Below are 17,452 nucleotides of genomic sequence, written 5' to 3'. Positions count from 1 at the left end.
TATAAGAATGACTCGAAGTGAAAGCGGGGTGACTGCCGAGCTCGCCACGCTTGGCGAGTGGCTCCGTCGCTGCGCTTGAACACCTGAGATCCAGGGTTCGATTCCCCACCCTTGCTGCTTGCGCCGCCTGCGCTCTCTGCGCCACATGCCGCCTGCGCCACATGCCGCCTGCGCCACATGCCGCCTGCGCCACATGCCGCCTGCGCCTCCTACTGCATACGCCGCGCTGCGATATTCGCTCCATTGCGTTGATTGTGATTGGGCAGACATTTGCCTGTACTTCCCACTTGCAGCGATTAATAACTTTTTAGAACTTTACAAGTTTTTTTTGCTTTCTGTAATTTACTAATCTAGGCTGTTCTAAAACACCATCTGTATGCTTGATACACATTAGAGGAGGTGTAAAAAAAAAACATATTCCGTCATTTACTTCATATGGTGTACCGGCACAAAGATTTGCTGAGGAAATGAGGAGACCTAGAAAGAAGCATTGCTGATGTATCAATGCCCGAGCGATTAGGCACATGGACGGGCAACCCCCAGCCTCGGGTTCTGATATGGCATTGCTCAAATTGACAAATCTTAGCAAGCTACAGAAGAAGACTTTCTGCATCACATGAATATTTTTTAGCATGTGGTTTGGAAGTTTATTATGCAAATCAATTTGATTGCTTTGTACATTTTAGAGACATACACATTGGCGAGATAGCGGCAGTAGTTATGTGCATTTGTTAGGTTGCTTTGGGCAGAACAAACCGCAAAAGACACGTCACATTGACCCAGCTGTCTAATTGGGGCGCCTATCATTTGTAGTGTACTTAAAAATAAAAGTGATTAAAATTGTTAAAAATTATCACGTAGAGTTAAATAGAGCATCAGACAGGTTGAGGCAAATATCTAGCACAGAGGTGTCAAACTCAAGGCCCGGGGGCCAGATAAGGCCCGCCACATCATTTTGTGTGGCCCGCGAAGACAAATTGTGCATCAAATTTGTGTCATTACTAGAATTGCAAACTGTCTTCACTTTCAATATATTTTTTTTTAATATTTGATCAGTTTTTACTCGTCTGATTTGAAAACGAGTTATTTGTCAGTTTGTTTTGTAGTTTTTACTGTATGAGGTGCTCATACATTTATTCGGGTTGACTGGCCCTCCGAAAGAAGCTATGACTACGTTGCGGCCAGCGAAAAAAATGAATTTGACACCCCTGATCTAGCATGTGTTTTAGACGTCTATCACGCAAATGAGTTTGTTTTGTACTTGTCACACACATGCACATCGGCGAGATAACTGCAGTACTTCTTTATTTCTTAGGTTGTTTTGTGCAAAGCAACGAAAGGTGCATCGCATTGACCCAGCATCAGACAGGTTGAGGCAAATATGCTGCTACTCGGTGGCAGCACTTGGAATTCATCCAGTAAAGCAACTGTGCTTTGTATTGAAAGCCAAGGTCTTGGAAGTTACACGCTATGTTTATGAATTCAATTGACTTGAGCAGCAACCTGGACTGGACAGCAACAGCCTTTTTTTTGTAGTCAGACAGCCAATGAAGACATCAGGCCCTGTAACAAAACATGCAATAAGGTTCACATTCAAGAGATGCACCATCGATTGAGGCACATCGCGAATGATGACTGACACCAAAGTTGACTTTATTTACAAGACCACCAACAGGAAGCAAACACACCACTGTTGATTTTATTCACAAGAATGCCCACATGATGCATGACGATTCAAAACAAACCAAAAAATGGCTTTGACTAGATTACAATAACAGCTTTTACTTGTACAGAAAAATGTACCAACATTCTGCAAGATTCTGAGTTCGGTGGCCATTTTAAAGCAGGGTTGCCAAAGATGACTTATTGATCGCAACAGAGACCGTTTGTACGCTTGTCGTTTGCATCTATGGGTGTCTGGCTACTTGGCTTTTGTCAACAATTTAGAATGCATCCAGCTTTTCTTTGTGTAGTTAAAAAAAATAAAAAGCCTGACACTGCATTTAACAAGTCAATTTTGTTTCAGCCTAACTTTACAATTGTCTTGTCATTGAGAATGTCTCAAATGATTCCAGTCTGTATGCATGATAGACTGCCAATGCCAATGTTTAAAATGGACCACTTGAATTCAGTTCAGTTTAATTGCAGTTCAGTGGTACACATACACACACAATTACAGTACAAATAGTTCATTTCATGATTTAAAAAAACAGTAAAACAACAATATTGCAAAATGACACCGCGCTGAGAAAAAAAGAAAGAGGCATCATGCAGATAGTCAGTGTGCACACCCAGTGAAAAAGTGGAGGGAGGGAGGGAACGAAAGGACAAAAGAAAAAACAATGTCATACTCTCCTTAAATGCTGGCTGGGCGCTTTGCCCTCGCCGCATCCGCACCCGTCCGTCTCGTGCCGGCCGCTCATCACGGGCGAAGGTCCGCCGATGGTTAGCTCCCCCCCTCCTGGTCCTGTCCAGTCCCTCTCTGTGCAGGCACTCGTCCGATCCACTGCCCCAGCAATCCTGAAAGACAGACGTATGTATTGTGGTTTTGGCAAGGGGAAAAATTCCACTAGCACAAGTGCAAAAAGACAAACGGCACTCAGTTGCATGCAGCTCACTTCTGTCAACGTAATCATTACCTGCCCCCTCCCTGGTCTTGTGGGTGCAACCCAGTCTCTCTTGGTGGAGGCTGGCGCTCGCCCCATCCGCTGCCAGCTGAAAGGCAGAAAAATAAGGAAATCAAATTAAAACCAACAAGCGTGTACACTACGCTTGCAGATTGGATTGCCATGTCACCGCCTCTGACCAGCCTTGGCCAGTCATGCATCAGGCTCCTCTTCAACACTTGGCGACTGCTTTCTTTGGGTGATTCCTTCCTTTGCTCACCAATCGCGGGTCTGGTGGCCTCCGTCCACCGGCTCTTCGTTTCATACATCGTCTCTTCCACCTTTCAAGACAAGCACAAAAGTCTCGCTGCGCCGTCGCTTGCGCTTGCCGTCGCTGCGCGGACGCTTGCCGTCGCTGCGCGGTCGCTTGCGCTTACCGTCGCTTGCGCTTGCTGTCGCTGCGCGGACGCGTGCCGTCGCTGCGCGGTCGCTTGCGCTTGCAGTCGCTGCGCGGTCGCTTGCGCTTGCAGTCGCTTGCGCGGTCGCTTGCGCTTGCCGTCGCTTGCGCTTGCCGTCGCTGCGCGTTTGACACTCAATGAGGGCTGCACAACATGTTGGAAAATCACTGATATGGCAGTATTGGGCCAGACCACTGCATTGAGGCAAGTTGTGCAGAATTCTTGGATGGAGGTTAACTATTTGATCGCAATGAGATCAGTTAGATTAGTTAACTTTAACTTACATCAATGACTTATCGTCTTAACTCATTACAAATAGTTAGGCAAGAAAACATGTTTCATTTGAGACATGAAAAAAAAAAATCTTTGCTGTCTTAAAGTGCATGTCAATAACCTAGACCACCATATGGCAGTTTTCCAATACACGTGCAGCCCTACACACGTCACCATTGGTGTCCAAATGGCAGCCTTGGGGCAACTTGATCAACACACCACACGCCTGAACACGCCACTGCTTTGTAGCACTAAATATTAATGGCAACATTCCGTGATTGATTTAATGAATTTGCGTCAAAGAATTCTGAATTTGTTTCAGTATGCAGCCCTCAAGCAGACATTAGGACACCGCTGGTGTAATTTAAAAAGAAAAAAAATCCATTTCACACGTTGAAGCTGCGCAGGTCGACGCCTCCAGGGAAGCGGGTCTCCCTCAGAACTCGGCGACTTCAGAGCGATGCCACAGCAGTCCGTTCACCTCTGATCAGATCGTGTCACGTCCCGGTCGCCATCTGCAGAAACAGAAACAAATGTTAGAAACTCAAAGAGCACCCCAAGTTGTCCGTCACTTGCTTACTTGATCACAGCGGCTAGCTACTATTGGTGAGCGTCGCCCGGTCGGATCGGGCCGTGCGCCGCCCCCCCCCCCCCCCTTTTTGCGTCCGGCCTGCAAATGGCAGAACATGCAATGAGTTGGGCGCTGCTCGCATCATTACGTCGTCCTCGTGGACCGGCTCGCCCAAACACTGCCCCCTACGCCTAGAGAACAAAGGACGCACAGTGGTAGGTTAGGCTTCGATCGAGCACGACAGTGGTAGGTTAGAAAAAGACACACAATGTGACTGTCTCGCTCCAACACCTAGGAGAGAACAAAGAACGCAAGTACCACAGTGGTGGTAGGTTAGACTTAGATGAAGGGCAACAGTGGTAGGTTAGAAAAACAAAACGTCACAAGTCAAATTGCAAAATTGGACATTCGGGATCGGCTCGCTCCAACGCCGCCCTACACCGATGGGGGAGAACAATGAACGCAGCAAGTACGACAGTGGCAGGTTAGAAAAAGACACTAAATGGTACAAGTCATATGGCAAGATTGGACATTGGGCTCTGCGTCAAAGTTTAGTTTTGTCTCCATCCAAGTCACCACGTCCTTCCCCCAAGTGAGCCGTCAATGGCAACCAAGCGCAAGACACCGCTGGATCCAGATAAGCCACAACCTCTTAAGCAAGAGCAACCGTCAGACCCCCAAACACTGGCCACACCTGCAACCTTTCCGTCGTGCACCCATAACCAAAGGCAACCACACTGCCCCCTCCTGGGCACATGATCAGCACACGTCAACTTTTGCAGCGTGCTGCTTGATTCTTGACTTGATATGGCATTGCTCCTTTGGATATGGCATTGCTCCTTTGGATATGGCATTGCTCCTTTGGATATGGCATTGCTCCTTTGGATATGGCATTGCTCCTTTGGATATGGCATTGCTCCTTTGGATATGGCATTGCTCCTTTGGATATGGCCATGGCTCCTTTGGATATGGCCATGGCTCCTTTGGATATGGCCATGGCTCCTTTGGATATGGCCATGGCTCCTTTGGATATGGCCATGGCTCCTTTGGATAGGCCATGGCTCCTTTGGATAGGCCATGGCTCCTTTGGATAGGCCATGGCTCCTTTGGATAGGCCATGGCTCCTTTGGATAGGCCATTGCGCCTTTGGATAGGCCATTGTGCCTTTTCATATGGAATTATACTTTTCCCATTCGGCTCCCCTTGCAGCCTACAAAAACACAGACAGCCATTAATCGTGTGCTGGGAAGCTAAAACTCGACAACCATTGTGTGTTGGGAAGCTGAAACTTGACCAAAACAGGTTTTCACCTGATTTAGGACTACTCTTCCTCAGTGTCCTCAACATCACTGAAAGGGCGCCTCAAGAGCCTCCTGCTTGCTTTGTATGGAAGGATGCTGGCTGGGCGGCCTTTTTTAGTGCTACAAAAGACAAGCAAATTATTGCAACAAAAATAGACATCGAGTAGAGTGCCAACGGCATGATTTTTTACCAACAATTATACATACTAGGAGTTTTACATTCAACATTTTTTATCATATTGTAGTAAGTTGATAATTTATCAAAATTATTGTTAATACTTTAATTTTATACAGTCTAAGTAGAGTTTTACATTTGAAAAAATATATAATCATTACATTGTAGTAAATTATGAGAATTATTCAAGACTATAATTCATGTTTTAATTTAATTATCTACAACTCACCTCACATTGGACAGATGATCCAGGTTGGTGGCGTCCAAAACGGGAGAAAATAACCCGCGCAAAGGTTTGTTGCGTAACGGAACGAGAGCGGGCGGGTGCCATCTTTGAAAGGATTTGGTCCGATTTGGACATGACGTAACATATTCGTTACGTTCACCAGTTTTCATGACACGGAAATGGCACACGCATAATATAAAATTTTAAAAAATGGTTTAGTTGACTAGAGTCAAACTCACATTTCGTATTGTCAGACAAACACGCGCTTATCGGCGGCGTCATTTACGAACCTTATACAAACAAACGAATGATAAAATGCTGGTCAGCATTTAAAAAAAAAACAAAAAAAAACGCGCAAGACATTTAAAATGCCACCAAAATGCGCAACGATGCGACGCAAAGTGGATTGTGGCGTGGCGTGCCGTTCCGTGCCATGCCATGCCAAAACCTCAAGCACTCCCTAGACAGCGAAAATCCTGCAAGAAATAATAAATGGCATCGTAAGAAACTGCAAACATTTGCTCACGGGCTAAATTGCCTGCGCCCTACAATTTACCTCCAGGCCCACCGTCGCGGTGGACGTGACGTTGCCGAGTCACGAGAGGACGACAGTCCTGCGACAAACAAAATTAAAAAAAGCCTTGTGAGAAAAGGCAACAAAGCACACATTTTGGGGCCGATTTGAAAACTCTCCTTGCGGTCTCCAGTTAACTTCGACGCCTACAGTCACCGTGTGAAAATCCTCCAACAAACAAACACGGCGTCCGTCGTGAGAGACGGCAAGAAACGACAAACATTTGCTCCCTTACCGGAGAAAATAACACGCGCTCGGTGGCACCTGCATTTGAGAACTCCCCGTGAGCGCGAAAATCGTGCAACAAACACGGCGTCCGTCGTGAAAAACGGCAGGAGACGACAAACATTTGCTAGCTTACCTGAGAAACCGTCCGCCGCCACGCGCTCGGTGGCACCGGCATATGATAACTCCCCTTGAGCACGCACACCTGTCTTCAATTTACCGAAAGCGCTGACGTCACATCCGTCAATTCAAATCTTCTTCTCCTGATCGTCCAACGGCGCTCCGCACACTGACGCCACCAGGTGGTCGCTTGTCATGGTGACTACTGTGGAAAGGGTTGCTTCGGACTATCCGATGAAACTTTGAACACCGAACATGTTTGGATGGATACCCTATCAATAGGACCAAATCTCCTTTTGTTTCCGAGCAGGCTCTGGTCGAGTGGTTAACGCCACCTCGTTAACCTCGTGTAGTGTACCTACACGTATTGTCATATAAAGCAGTTAACCAAATGTCAGATTTTTATGTTTTAATTGGCGAATATAAAAACAAGGAATAAGACGCCAGACAAGTTTTAACATAAATGTTTATTAAAAATAATGATATTAAAAGCAAATTTCAAACCAGCAATCTAATGTGAAATTGCAGTAGATATATTGGATAACAATATTTCGGCGTATATAGGTATACACGTTATTTAAAAACTACTATAAGTGTTATACTACGATACAAGTGTTTACCAGCTCAGTGGCCTAAGAGGAGAGTGTCCGCCCTGAGATTGGGAGGTTGTGGGTTCAAACCCCTGCCGAGTCATACCAGCGACTATAACAATGATACCCATTTCTTCCCTGCTTGGCACTCAGTGTAAGGGGTTGAAATGGGGCCCTCCCTGCTGCTCACGATCATTGGGACTTTTGGCACTCAGTTCTAAATCATCGTCGTCGTCGTCATCATCACATGCCTCAGCGTTGAGTGTTCTTTGAGGTGGGGGTCTTTTCACGAGAGGTTCCAAGCTACGCGTCATCTTGTTACTGAGTATCATACAAGATGACAGATGAAGATTCAATTGGTGAACAGTTAAGGAAACAATAATCAACAGAAAAGTTTACGATCTGCACCTAGGACCCAATCTGTGAACTTTTCCAAAATGGGGCTCGGTGGGACTCTGTGGTCCTAAAGACTTGGTACCTGGGGGGAAAACAAAAGAAACATGAAGGTTGGCTCCAGAAAATAGGCTTTATGTTCTTTCTTTCACAGCTTGAGCTTTCATTTCAACTATCACAGTCCAGAAAATCTCTAGATGTGTCCATTTATGTATACACACCGTCTGGTTTGCACTTGGACGTGTTAGACAAGGCTTTTTTAAGCAAAACAATTACCATGTAAAGTAAAGGTTTTTATGCAGAAAAGATGGCCATTTTTTGTATAACAATTAACATGTACGGTAAGGTTTTTTTTAGCAAAATAATCATCATTTTTAGTAAGGCTTTTTTTTTTTAATATAGAAGAAACCATGTAGGGAAAAAAAAGTCCACGTATAGTAAGGCTATAAGTATATAGTAAGGCTTTTATTGAGTAAAAAAATGACCATGTATCGTAATGATTATATTTATTAATGAAAACTGACCATGCATAGAACGGCCAAGCTGCTTCAAGTCCAAGCTACCGTGAGAGATGGCATCGTCTCCTTCGGCCAATAGCGAGCTCCGGTAGTAGAGGAGCGGCTGCCAGCACTCCTCCCTGAGGTCCGCCACGTGATCAGAGGTGTGCTTCTGCAAGTAGGCTAGCCTGCATTCGCGCACATATTTCAGCACTGACAACCATTTGTATCCTTACAGAAGAGTCAACCCACGTTTAACTTTGGGAACACATTTGGGATAGGTTAGCAACTCTGGCTATTCTTTCCCACATGTATCACAGTAAGGGATCACTGCTTCTTTTGTAAATGAAAACTCCTCAACCTACTTCAACATACGTTCTTGGCACGAGATAGCGGCAAAGCACTACTTATGTCTTAACTCTTCAACTTACTTCAAAATAGTATCTATTGCTATATCGTGGTGGCAAAGCACTGCTTGTGTCTAATACACCCAGATCTTTGAGGACATGGTGCGGTAACACTCACACTGTCCTCTTGTCGGGTTTGAGCAGCTTGCAAGAAAATTCGGCAAGGATGCTCAAGTAAGACAGGTAAGTCAATGTGGAACTTTCCCGGAAGACAAAGTCGATGCCGCTCCTGAAAGACATAACGTGGACACTTCAGGCACAGAACATAACAGAGCAGACATGCAAGTCCACTGGCTGACCTGTGGATGAGGACCAGGCATTCGCGAAACTTGACGAGGTCACCGAAGGTGAGGGCGAAGCGTCTGGCCAGCTCTTTGATGCTGCTGAAGGTCTGGACTCCCTGCTGGATGTGCAGCGATCCTCCAGCCTCCTGCTCGTGTTTCAGACGCACAAACAGCTAGCCGGGACACAACAGAAATCAAGAAATGCCTCGTCAGTTATTCATAGAAGAGTTTATGAACATTCACTTACCTGCTGTAAGGAGAGCACCAACGTATGAGCGCTCTCGAGCTTATCAACGAGTCGACTCCTATGAATGGTCTCCTTGATGATGTCACCAAAGTTGCTCTGATACTGAAGGACAACAACAAAGTCACAACACTCCAACATAACAGGAAGAAATGAAGAAGAGTGAGAGCGAAAATGCTGTGACATGGGCGAGTGCTCTAAGTGAGCAACATGCTTTAATTTGAGCTTTGACTTGAGCTACCTCAGCCGTGTGAATGTTTTTCAACATCAATACTTGCTCTTGATGTGTTCACCTATGTTCTTGGCACTTCCATGTCTAAGGTCAAAGGGCTACTATAACTTTTCCACATGCAATCTAGATTTACTGACAACATACCTTCACATAGAAGGTAAAGATGTCAGCCGCCATGCTCATCTCCAGCACGCCATGTAGGATGAGCTTGCAGTAGGCAGCCAGCGTGCGTCTTTCTGTATGAAGCGCCTCCATCTTGTCCTCCTCGGAGTGCCGGCAGGCTGAGTGGAAATACGAAGATCAGTGGCCAGAGATGGCAAAACTTGACAGATATTTATGAAGAAAAAAAAAGACTGCTAAAAGTTGAAGTATTGATCCAAATCCTGACTTTGCAAGTACAAAAGAAAAAAATATTCCAAAATCTTATGTTTGTTTAAACATCAAACATGCAGCTATGATACCAGTCAGCATGTGGATTACTTTACTTGTTTATAGTCAAGCACATCTCAGGTACAAAGACACCATATGATGTTTCATGGCTGATGGCCGAATACGAATGCGGTTTACATGTCTCTGCATCTTTGCTCGCAAGACAAGGTGCCTCAGTATTTATACTTCCACCTAACTGCGAGTGGTAGGCTGCAACAGCGGGCCTCAGTACAATGATTTTAGCAGGTGTAACGTTAAAGCTTACACGTGAAGGTCTTTTGCGGTGACAGCATGTGGCTTCAATTGGCGGCGAGGCCAATAAAACAAGCGAGGCGGTGAGCCAGAGTTGTGTGAATTTTTCTCACGGAAAAAGAGATTGAAGCCAATTGATGCTTTCGCCTCGCCATGATCTTTCACACAAGAACAAGTGTCCATAAAAGCCAAAGTGTTAGCAGGCTAATCCCATAAAATAGCAGCAATAATCCTCTAGGCTAGTGTGTTGCTTTGAACATTGAAAAGCTTTCCACCAGACCACTCGCTGCTCTCTTAACCATATTTGGATGGGATAGTCCATTCAGAGTAGTACAGTTATTAAAAACTTCTGAAGGAATTTATCACCTCCTATTTTAATTTACAAAGATATTTTTGTCATCTTAAAATACACACATCAAAACATAATACATCCTTTAGGTGCTTGGCCATATTGTTGTCACAAATGTAACATGAATCAAATGATTTTTTTTTGCAATTGCAGGTGAAAAATGCCATGACAACACAAACGCAGAGCGAGGGTGCCACCTGGTGTGCAAGTTGGGTTCTACAGCATTTAAAAGTAGATTGACTATATTCTCTAAACTACTCAACAGCTAAACTCTCACCTTTGCGTTCGTGGTCACCGTCTGGCCCGACAAAGACGTTTTTACAGACAAAGTTCAACAGCGCCACCTGCAGTTTGGGTGTGGGAGTGTAGGGCAGGGGGCCCAAGGAGGTGGGCCGCCAAACTTGTTGCTGGTAGGAGTGAGCGCTCAAGACGTCACAAACACCCAGGAATGCCTGAAATAAAAAAATAAAAAAATAAGTTGGGTGAGGGATGAGTGGATTATGCTAAAAAACAATTACACTTTGTACCTGATGCCTGACACTGTGGTCGGGGTAGGAGAGACAACGATGGCTTGCCTCAGTGAACAAACGTACCTGGAGTCTCTGGGACACAGCTTTGTCCTAATAAAACACACAAGTATAAGTTATTATATCAACAATATTTGATAACAACACATACCACAAATTCTGCCTTTACTAAAACAACAAGGCTGTAATTTAACAGAATGTTCATTGTTGTGTATGCAACGACTGTGAGTCGTTTTTGATAGCCAGATCACAATTGAGAATTATGACCTTAGTAATCATGTTGTGTGTGACATTTTGCAGCAACTTACCCTGGAGTTCAGAATTTCACTACTTATGCTCAGTGACCAGAAAACACAGTAACACAAACATTGTAACACTTCCTTTAACACCTGTCAAAAAAAAACATTGTTATTTTTTGCAAAGGCATAAAAAGTCATATTAAATATTTTAAATCTTAAAATGTCAAAGGTAGCTTTAATCACCGGAGGTGGCGCCCCCTCCTGGCTACCCTCTACCGGCAAGAGAGGCAAGAGCAGGTCGAAGAGATTCCAACTGGACAGATCGTGGCAGCTGTCGGAACACATAAGCAATGTGAGCGGAAGATCTTGACAAAAATTCAATTTGTTCACTTACTTGTGAAAAGTGCTGACTTTCTTCAGTGTGACTAAAAGGTCTCCGGTTTGCTTTTCACCAGCAGAGAAGATGCCTCCCTGAAGAAAAGAACTTTGCTGTTTGCATGGAAACTCTTCTTGTAGATCAAACATCTTGAATTGAGTATCATAAATAAATCAATAGGGTTTCCTTTCAATGAGACAAGATGGAGATAACTGAAGTTTGAGTGCTGCAAGGATGTTGAATAAATTGTATTTCTTGATCTGACATTCAAACGCAATGTTCTAATTCATGAGTTTACTAGTCCTGGTGGAAGGCTCACCATGAGAGAGTCGGTGAGCAGGTCTTTCAGGTGATCCACCCAGCCCTGGACTATGGAATCTCTGACAGGCAAGGCCATGGAGCCCCAGGTGGTCTCTTCTGCACACAGACTAAGGAACGTGCGGGACGCCACCTCCAGAACGGCTGCGTCTGAGTGGACCTCCAGAACAGCTCGAATTTCCTCTAACAGCCTGGACACCAACTGAGAAGAAGTTGGCATCCACAATTAATGAACAGTAGGGCTTTATGTTTTATTTTTGCACTATCCTCCACTCACACGCAATGACAAAAACTAACATTCTTCCAAAGTTGCTCTCATCCATCTGTCTGGTAGCAATTTGACAACGTGTAAAGGACCCCCAGGAATGGCCAACATGCTCCAAAAACAACCACTTTAAATCAAAATGAGCATTTTGGGCATGGGAACTTGTTTGTGACTCTACTCATGATGAACACAGTTATCAAATTTCAAGTTGCTAAATCAAACCACCTTTGGGGGCTGAATTGACAAGAAAGCCTTGGCACTGCTTGAGTAAATATTAATTATATTAATTGAAATTTATTATTTAACCAATTTATTATTAATACAAAAAATTAATAATAGACATGCTTTTCCTCAATTTTGTTGACTGGCAGACAAACTAACACAGGCGTAAACATCATTAAAAAAATCCCATTTTAACTCCATGACTTGAAGTGTAAAATTCACTGGAATCCTGACCTGTGTGTTTTGGGCCTCGGGGCTATCTGGCAAAAAGTACTGAGGAATCCTCATCAAGGAGGCAACAATATCCCAGCGACCTGAAAACTGAAGGTAGGGATAGGTGTCATTCAAACATAATGATGTGGTAAATTGTTGACTGGCAGGCAGGCAAGTAGGCATACCTTGGCAAGTAAGTGTGGAAGCACTGTGAGGAAATGCTGCGTGAGCTTTGTGCAGTCATCAACCTGAACTTTCTTCTCTTTGGAACTCATCATCTGGTAGCAAAAACACACACAAATGAAGATCCACTCATCATGTTGAAAATGTTGTTGTACAGCACAATTAAGTTTGTAGTAGTTTGTTGAATGTCCTGTGCTCTGATTTTAGAGCTTCTCATGGATTATTAATCCCCTGTGATTTACATTGCATATTTTTCTCACTAGGCTACATTTTTCTAACTTTTCCTCATCTTTAATACCTTCATCCCAACAAAAAAATATATATATATGAGTGTGCGTTACGGGTGTGACTATACAAAATAAGCAACCTTCTTTGCACCATTCCTCCCAGGCAGCACTGGTCCTTCTGATGCTTGACGCACAGAGGCGAGCATGATCTCCACGAGCACAGCTTCTTCCTCCCCAGTGAAGCCTACAAACAAGCAACATCATTTATTTGAGGAAAAAGAAAAAAAAAACGCAACATCAAAAACAAGCAAGATCTCCCAACCTGTTCCCGGCAAGGGATCTTGAGGGTCTTGCAGCAGTAAAGACGTAATGGTGGGCCAGTCCTTAAGCAGGGCTCCACTGCAGTCCCACAGGCTGTCCACAAGATAGACTACATGGTTGTGCAACTGTAAACATCCACTGACGTATTAGTAATGTCACATACATGTATATTAATTGCAAGCATTTGAATTAAAAGAGCATTTCACCTTAGCATTCTGGTGGAATTCCAGCAGTGCCTTGAGTTGTGTAAACGTTTGTTGTTCATGATCCTCCTCTTGACTTATTTCATGCTGACTCTTAGCAGCAGGGTCATCAGTGCTGAGAATCCTGAAAAAAATTAAATTCTAATAAATTGAGAATAAACTAAATATAAATATATTTTTCTACCTGAAGAAGAGCAGCTCCCCAGCTGTGGCAGCAAGGGGGCGCTGTGAGGAATAAACACGTTCAAAGAGAGGCTTGTAGTCATCTGCGGTGAGCACATCATCATGTGTTCTGAAGGGTTAGTGACAGAGAGCGGTGACACAATCACTATTATGAAAGAAGAAATATCATTATTGACACAGGAGTGGTGGCTAACTTGGAGATGAGCAGCAGCAATTTCATTGTCTGCAAAGCCACCTCGTTGTCTTTGTCCAGCGTCATAGAGATCATACGGTCCTGGAACACAAGCGACACTAACTGGTGAGGCCATTTATTTTCTTACTGGTATTTTGGGATTGTAAACAAACAAAAACAAATAATAAATACAATGTATTAATTGAATAAATTCGCTCAATAAAATAAAAGGGTTCAAATCCAGGCTCCCGTGCCTCCGTGGGTTTTCCCTGGATTCTTCCAGTGTTGGAAAAATAAAAAACAAATCATGAACTGATAAGCAAATTACACATAAGATGGACATTGAGTAAATAGAAATAAAAAAAAAAAAATCTTCAAATTTATGGTGTTTGAGGAGTCCATCTCATACTAAACATAGTGTGGTAACCTTGAAGCGGCTGGTGAAGAGGGTCAGTTGAGGCAGAACAACGGGATCGCCGTATAAATGCTGCAGGCCCAAGACACACTTGAGACGCACGTCTGGAACCTACAACACAATACATTTGGATCAATGCAAATGGAAAACAGGATTCTTTAGAAATAGACACTTACATTAGTCACGTGTGTTATATAACTTGTTCACCTTGTCATACGACATCCAGTCCATGTATTTGAGGTAAGTGTCATTGAGGAACACAGAGCCGTAGAGCCTCATCCACAGGCCCAACTCCTCCACGCAGATGGAACGGATTTCTGGAAGTACGTCGCTGTACCACCCATACACAAATATATGAGCTCTAAACAATGTGTTCCGAGCACCACGGAGTAGTTTACCGATATCTCTTGAGAAAAACGGTCTTGAAGAGGACGTCCATCATGCTTTCAATCTCGGCCCTCTTCTCCTGCAGCTTGAAGAGAAAAGACCAGATGTTTAGAATGTTATTTGTATGCTGGCAAAGCGGAAAGCACGGTCTCTTACCTCCTTCAATTTCTGTTCTGCTTGCTCCACTTGTGCCTTCTGTCTGCTTGGCCTCTGCGCCTGCTGCAGCTTTTGACTCTTTTCAGCAGCTTTGCTCAGATTGACAGCCACATCAGTCAGAGAGCTAAGCAGTTTTATCGCTTAAAAAAACGATGGAAAACAGATCAAAGGATCAATTCATCTACTGAATAATATACATATATATATATTCATATAACAAAACTGACAGGGGATGATGTTATATTTTATCCATTTAAATTTTGCATAAAACTTTAAAATTACCTTATGGTACTTCACTAACCACTAGGTCTCATCATTTATATTTGGAGACAAGATTTTTAATTCAATAAAATGAATTTCTTTTAAATGAATTTGTGTTGTGTGAGGGGGGGGCTTTACCTGCTAGCGTGCAGGTGTGTCGAAATGCTCGTATGTGGGAGTCGGACAGCTCGGAGAGCAGTGAGATCAGTGTGTTTATCAAGTAGCTGTCGAAGAGGAGGCTGTGTTGACACTGGCACACGAAAACAGACACAAAATCGCACAGCTCCGAGTAGAACCAACGGCCGTACGGTGCAGGCTGGATTAGAGGGTACTCCATGCTGTCCTACAGAGGGCAAGAAAAGCATTAGACATGTTTAAACATTTTCACCGTAAACAATTTGCACTACTTTTCTTGTTTCTTAGGTTATTTTTTGCCGCGGAAATCGAACAAAATTAGAAAGTTTGGCGATTGTCATCAATTGTAGATTAATAATTGGAGGAAATATTTTCCATCTGTGGAAAAACATTCTTGGAGTCATTTAAAATAAATTAAAAATATATGGTTTTACACAGAGCGCATGCACGGCAGTCTACCAAAATATGGCCCAATATGCTCTTCCTGTCTCTTTAAAAAATAAAATAAAATGGTGAAGTCATTGTTATTGTTACTGACTGAGTGACTGACTGTGAGCTGAGGAGAAAACACTTACAGTATCTGTGGGCCAAGTGACTGTGAGAATCCATGGAAAAACCATAAACCTTTTGTACTGAAGACCGGCAACCTAAAACACAGGATTTTGCGCAATCTTAGCCCAAAGTTGCGTTACAGATACAAGAAATTGACATCTTCCGACCTCATCCAAGTCCTCCACCAGCTCGTCCACCATCTTGTCCATGGCCTCGCTGTCGCTTTTGATGTGACACATTTCAGCTGTGACCACTCCTGTAAAACAAAACAAAAACACATTAGGTATTATGCATGCTTGCTGAGTTATTATCATTATTGTGTGATGGTTGCTTGCCTTTGCAACCACAGCACTGGATGAAGAAGCTAATGAGGTCGAGGAGGGATGCATCCCTGTTGGCCGCGTAGGCCTCCGCCCAGCCGTCGATCACCACCTGCTCAGATGTCAGTCAGACTCACCAAATCACCAGAGTGTTTAAACGGTGGATCTTACCCGTATGGCATCCGGACCCATTGTGATGACGTCAAACAGAGTGACGGCCTCCGCGTGCGCAATTTTGCGATGGCAGACATTGTCCTTTCGAACGCTGCAACTGAGACTCTTGGTCTTTTTTCTTGTGACGTTCTCCGCTTCCTTGTGAGTTCTTTTCCTACGCTTCTGTGGTTCATACAACCGACAAACACGGTTGGAAGATAAATGAATGAAGATCACTTACAAGTCTAATTCGTTTTGTGACCAAGCTCGTAATGCACTTTCCCTTTACTTTTAATAAATGCTCCCCATTGAAATGACTTTTTGAACAATGTGATAAAAAAACAAAATTCTATATAATCAATTAATTAAGAAGAATCAAATGTTACTACTTTAGTACTTTGTGAATCAGACTTTCAGTGCATTCTAAGGCACTGTTCCTCACTGGGGCACTGAAATCTCAGATTTTACAGTTTTCTACAATGCACCATGAATAACTTACCCCTTTCTTGTGTCTGTTTTCATTGCCGGACTCATCCTCGGAATTGTTGACAACTCCTGAGGAGTTTGCTTCGTCCTGACGTGAGCATTTACTAACAAAAACAATGAGACATTATTGTCCATTGATATAAAATAAACGAGGTTTTTTATGTAAAAAAAAAAAAAAAAAAGATACTTCAGCTCAGAGGGTCTGGATGTGCCTGCAGACGCGGGGTCTGGTATCATCTTCTTCCCACAGCACTCACGTGACTTGCTTCACTGGGAATGTCTCTCTGATCTAAAAGTCAGAAAAGGACCATCATTTAAGTACGCCTGCACTACCTCAAGACTACCATAATGCACTTTGCTCCATCTCTATGTGTTTACATTAAACAGCACATTTTGGTTCCACAAGGAAGGAGCATTTTGCCCAGGAACACAACCAAGAATCCACCATTGTGTACTAGAGTATTAGAGTATTCATAACATTCATCATCAAATAGTCAGACCTACCGAGTAATAATTTTAAAAAGAATAACTTGCATTCTTACCTTCATTGTCGTAGGTAATTCTCTGGCGGACATTATTTTTATTATTTTAAAATGAAAACGTGTCAGAAACAAATTACTCATTGGATTGTTGCATGTTTTTCCGCATATTTTTACAGTGCCTCTCACAGTCAAGTTTACAGGAAGCCAGGAGGTTCTTCATTGGCTGAAATGCTGAACCGGAATTATGTGATTGGATTTTCCCATACGTCAATCTATCTAGAGTTCCGCCCCCTTACCCCCTTAACCGATTGGTCTATGCTGTGCTGCATTCAGGTACCGTTGGAAAGGGTGGTTTATCACGTCTCCCTTTTTACTTGAAGTCCGTGGGAATCTCCAATGGGATTTTTTTTTTTTTATGTTGTTTTAAAAAAAAAAAAAAATCCATTAATA

At 43.4% G+C, this 17,452-nt stretch overlaps 1 protein-coding gene across 5 annotated transcripts; it reads right to left on the bottom strand.

Annotated features, from left to right (window-relative positions):
* Positions 1-1,288: 1,288 nt before the first annotated feature.
* si:ch211-269e2.1 (cohesin subunit SA-2) lies at positions 1,289-17,204 on the bottom strand. 5 transcript variants are annotated; one of them, XM_049728213.2, is made up of 40 exons: positions 17,063-17,204; positions 16,708-16,809; positions 16,534-16,624; positions 16,053-16,217; positions 15,897-15,993; positions 15,729-15,817; positions 15,585-15,656; positions 15,013-15,217; positions 14,614-14,753; positions 14,469-14,542; positions 14,278-14,401; positions 14,083-14,181; positions 13,678-13,757; positions 13,485-13,592; positions 13,304-13,424; positions 13,099-13,222; positions 12,917-13,020; positions 12,552-12,644; positions 12,388-12,474; positions 11,668-11,868; positions 11,367-11,443; positions 11,216-11,303; positions 11,042-11,122; positions 10,734-10,826; positions 10,484-10,658; positions 9,321-9,457; positions 8,948-9,049; positions 8,716-8,873; positions 8,535-8,645; positions 8,037-8,197; positions 7,528-7,597; positions 6,546-7,440; positions 6,167-6,224; positions 5,614-6,086; positions 5,219-5,329; positions 3,918-5,118; positions 2,797-3,852; positions 2,640-2,715; positions 2,352-2,520; positions 1,289-1,563 (listed from the first exon to the last, which is right to left on the bottom strand). In XM_049728213.2, exons 2-32 carry the CDS (start codon positions 16,755-16,757, stop codon positions 7,269-7,271), a joined length of 3,549 nt encoding a protein of 1,182 aa, XP_049584170.1. In that variant the 5' UTR covers positions 16,758-16,809; positions 17,063-17,204; the 3' UTR covers positions 1,289-1,563; positions 2,352-2,520; positions 2,640-2,715; positions 2,797-3,852; positions 3,918-5,118; positions 5,219-5,329; positions 5,614-6,086; positions 6,167-6,224; positions 6,546-7,268. The 5 variants fall into 5 exon arrangements, with proteins under 5 accessions (XP_049584170.1, XP_049584172.1, XP_049584169.1 ...); XM_049728215.2 differs by having other exon boundaries at positions 2,807-3,852; XM_049728212.2 differs by having other exon boundaries at positions 2,640-2,947; positions 3,730-3,852.
* Between the last annotated feature and the right edge of the window lie 248 nt (positions 17,205-17,452).

The sequence above is a fragment of the Syngnathus scovelli genome, chromosome 8, assembly GCF_024217435.2.
Source record: "Syngnathus scovelli strain Florida chromosome 8, RoL_Ssco_1.2, whole genome shotgun sequence".
In the NCBI taxonomy this organism is placed as follows: Eukaryota; Metazoa; Chordata; class Actinopteri; order Syngnathiformes; family Syngnathidae; genus Syngnathus; species Syngnathus scovelli.
This window is presented reverse-complemented; position numbering and strand designations above follow the sequence as displayed.

Coding starts and splice junctions, on each gene's coding strand:
- si:ch211-269e2.1 (XM_068651618.1), bottom strand. CDS start 16,757: ATGATACCAGACCCCGCGTCTGCAGGCACATCCAGACCCTCTGAGCTG. Junction 14,754..15,012: donor ACACACCTGCACGCTAGCAG/GTAAAGCCCCCC, acceptor CGTTTTTTTAAG/CGATAAAACTGCTTAGCTCT. Junction 9,050..9,320: donor TCTTTACCTTCTATGTGAAG/GTATGTTGTCAG, acceptor GTTGTCCTTCAG/TATCAGAGCAACTTTGGTGA.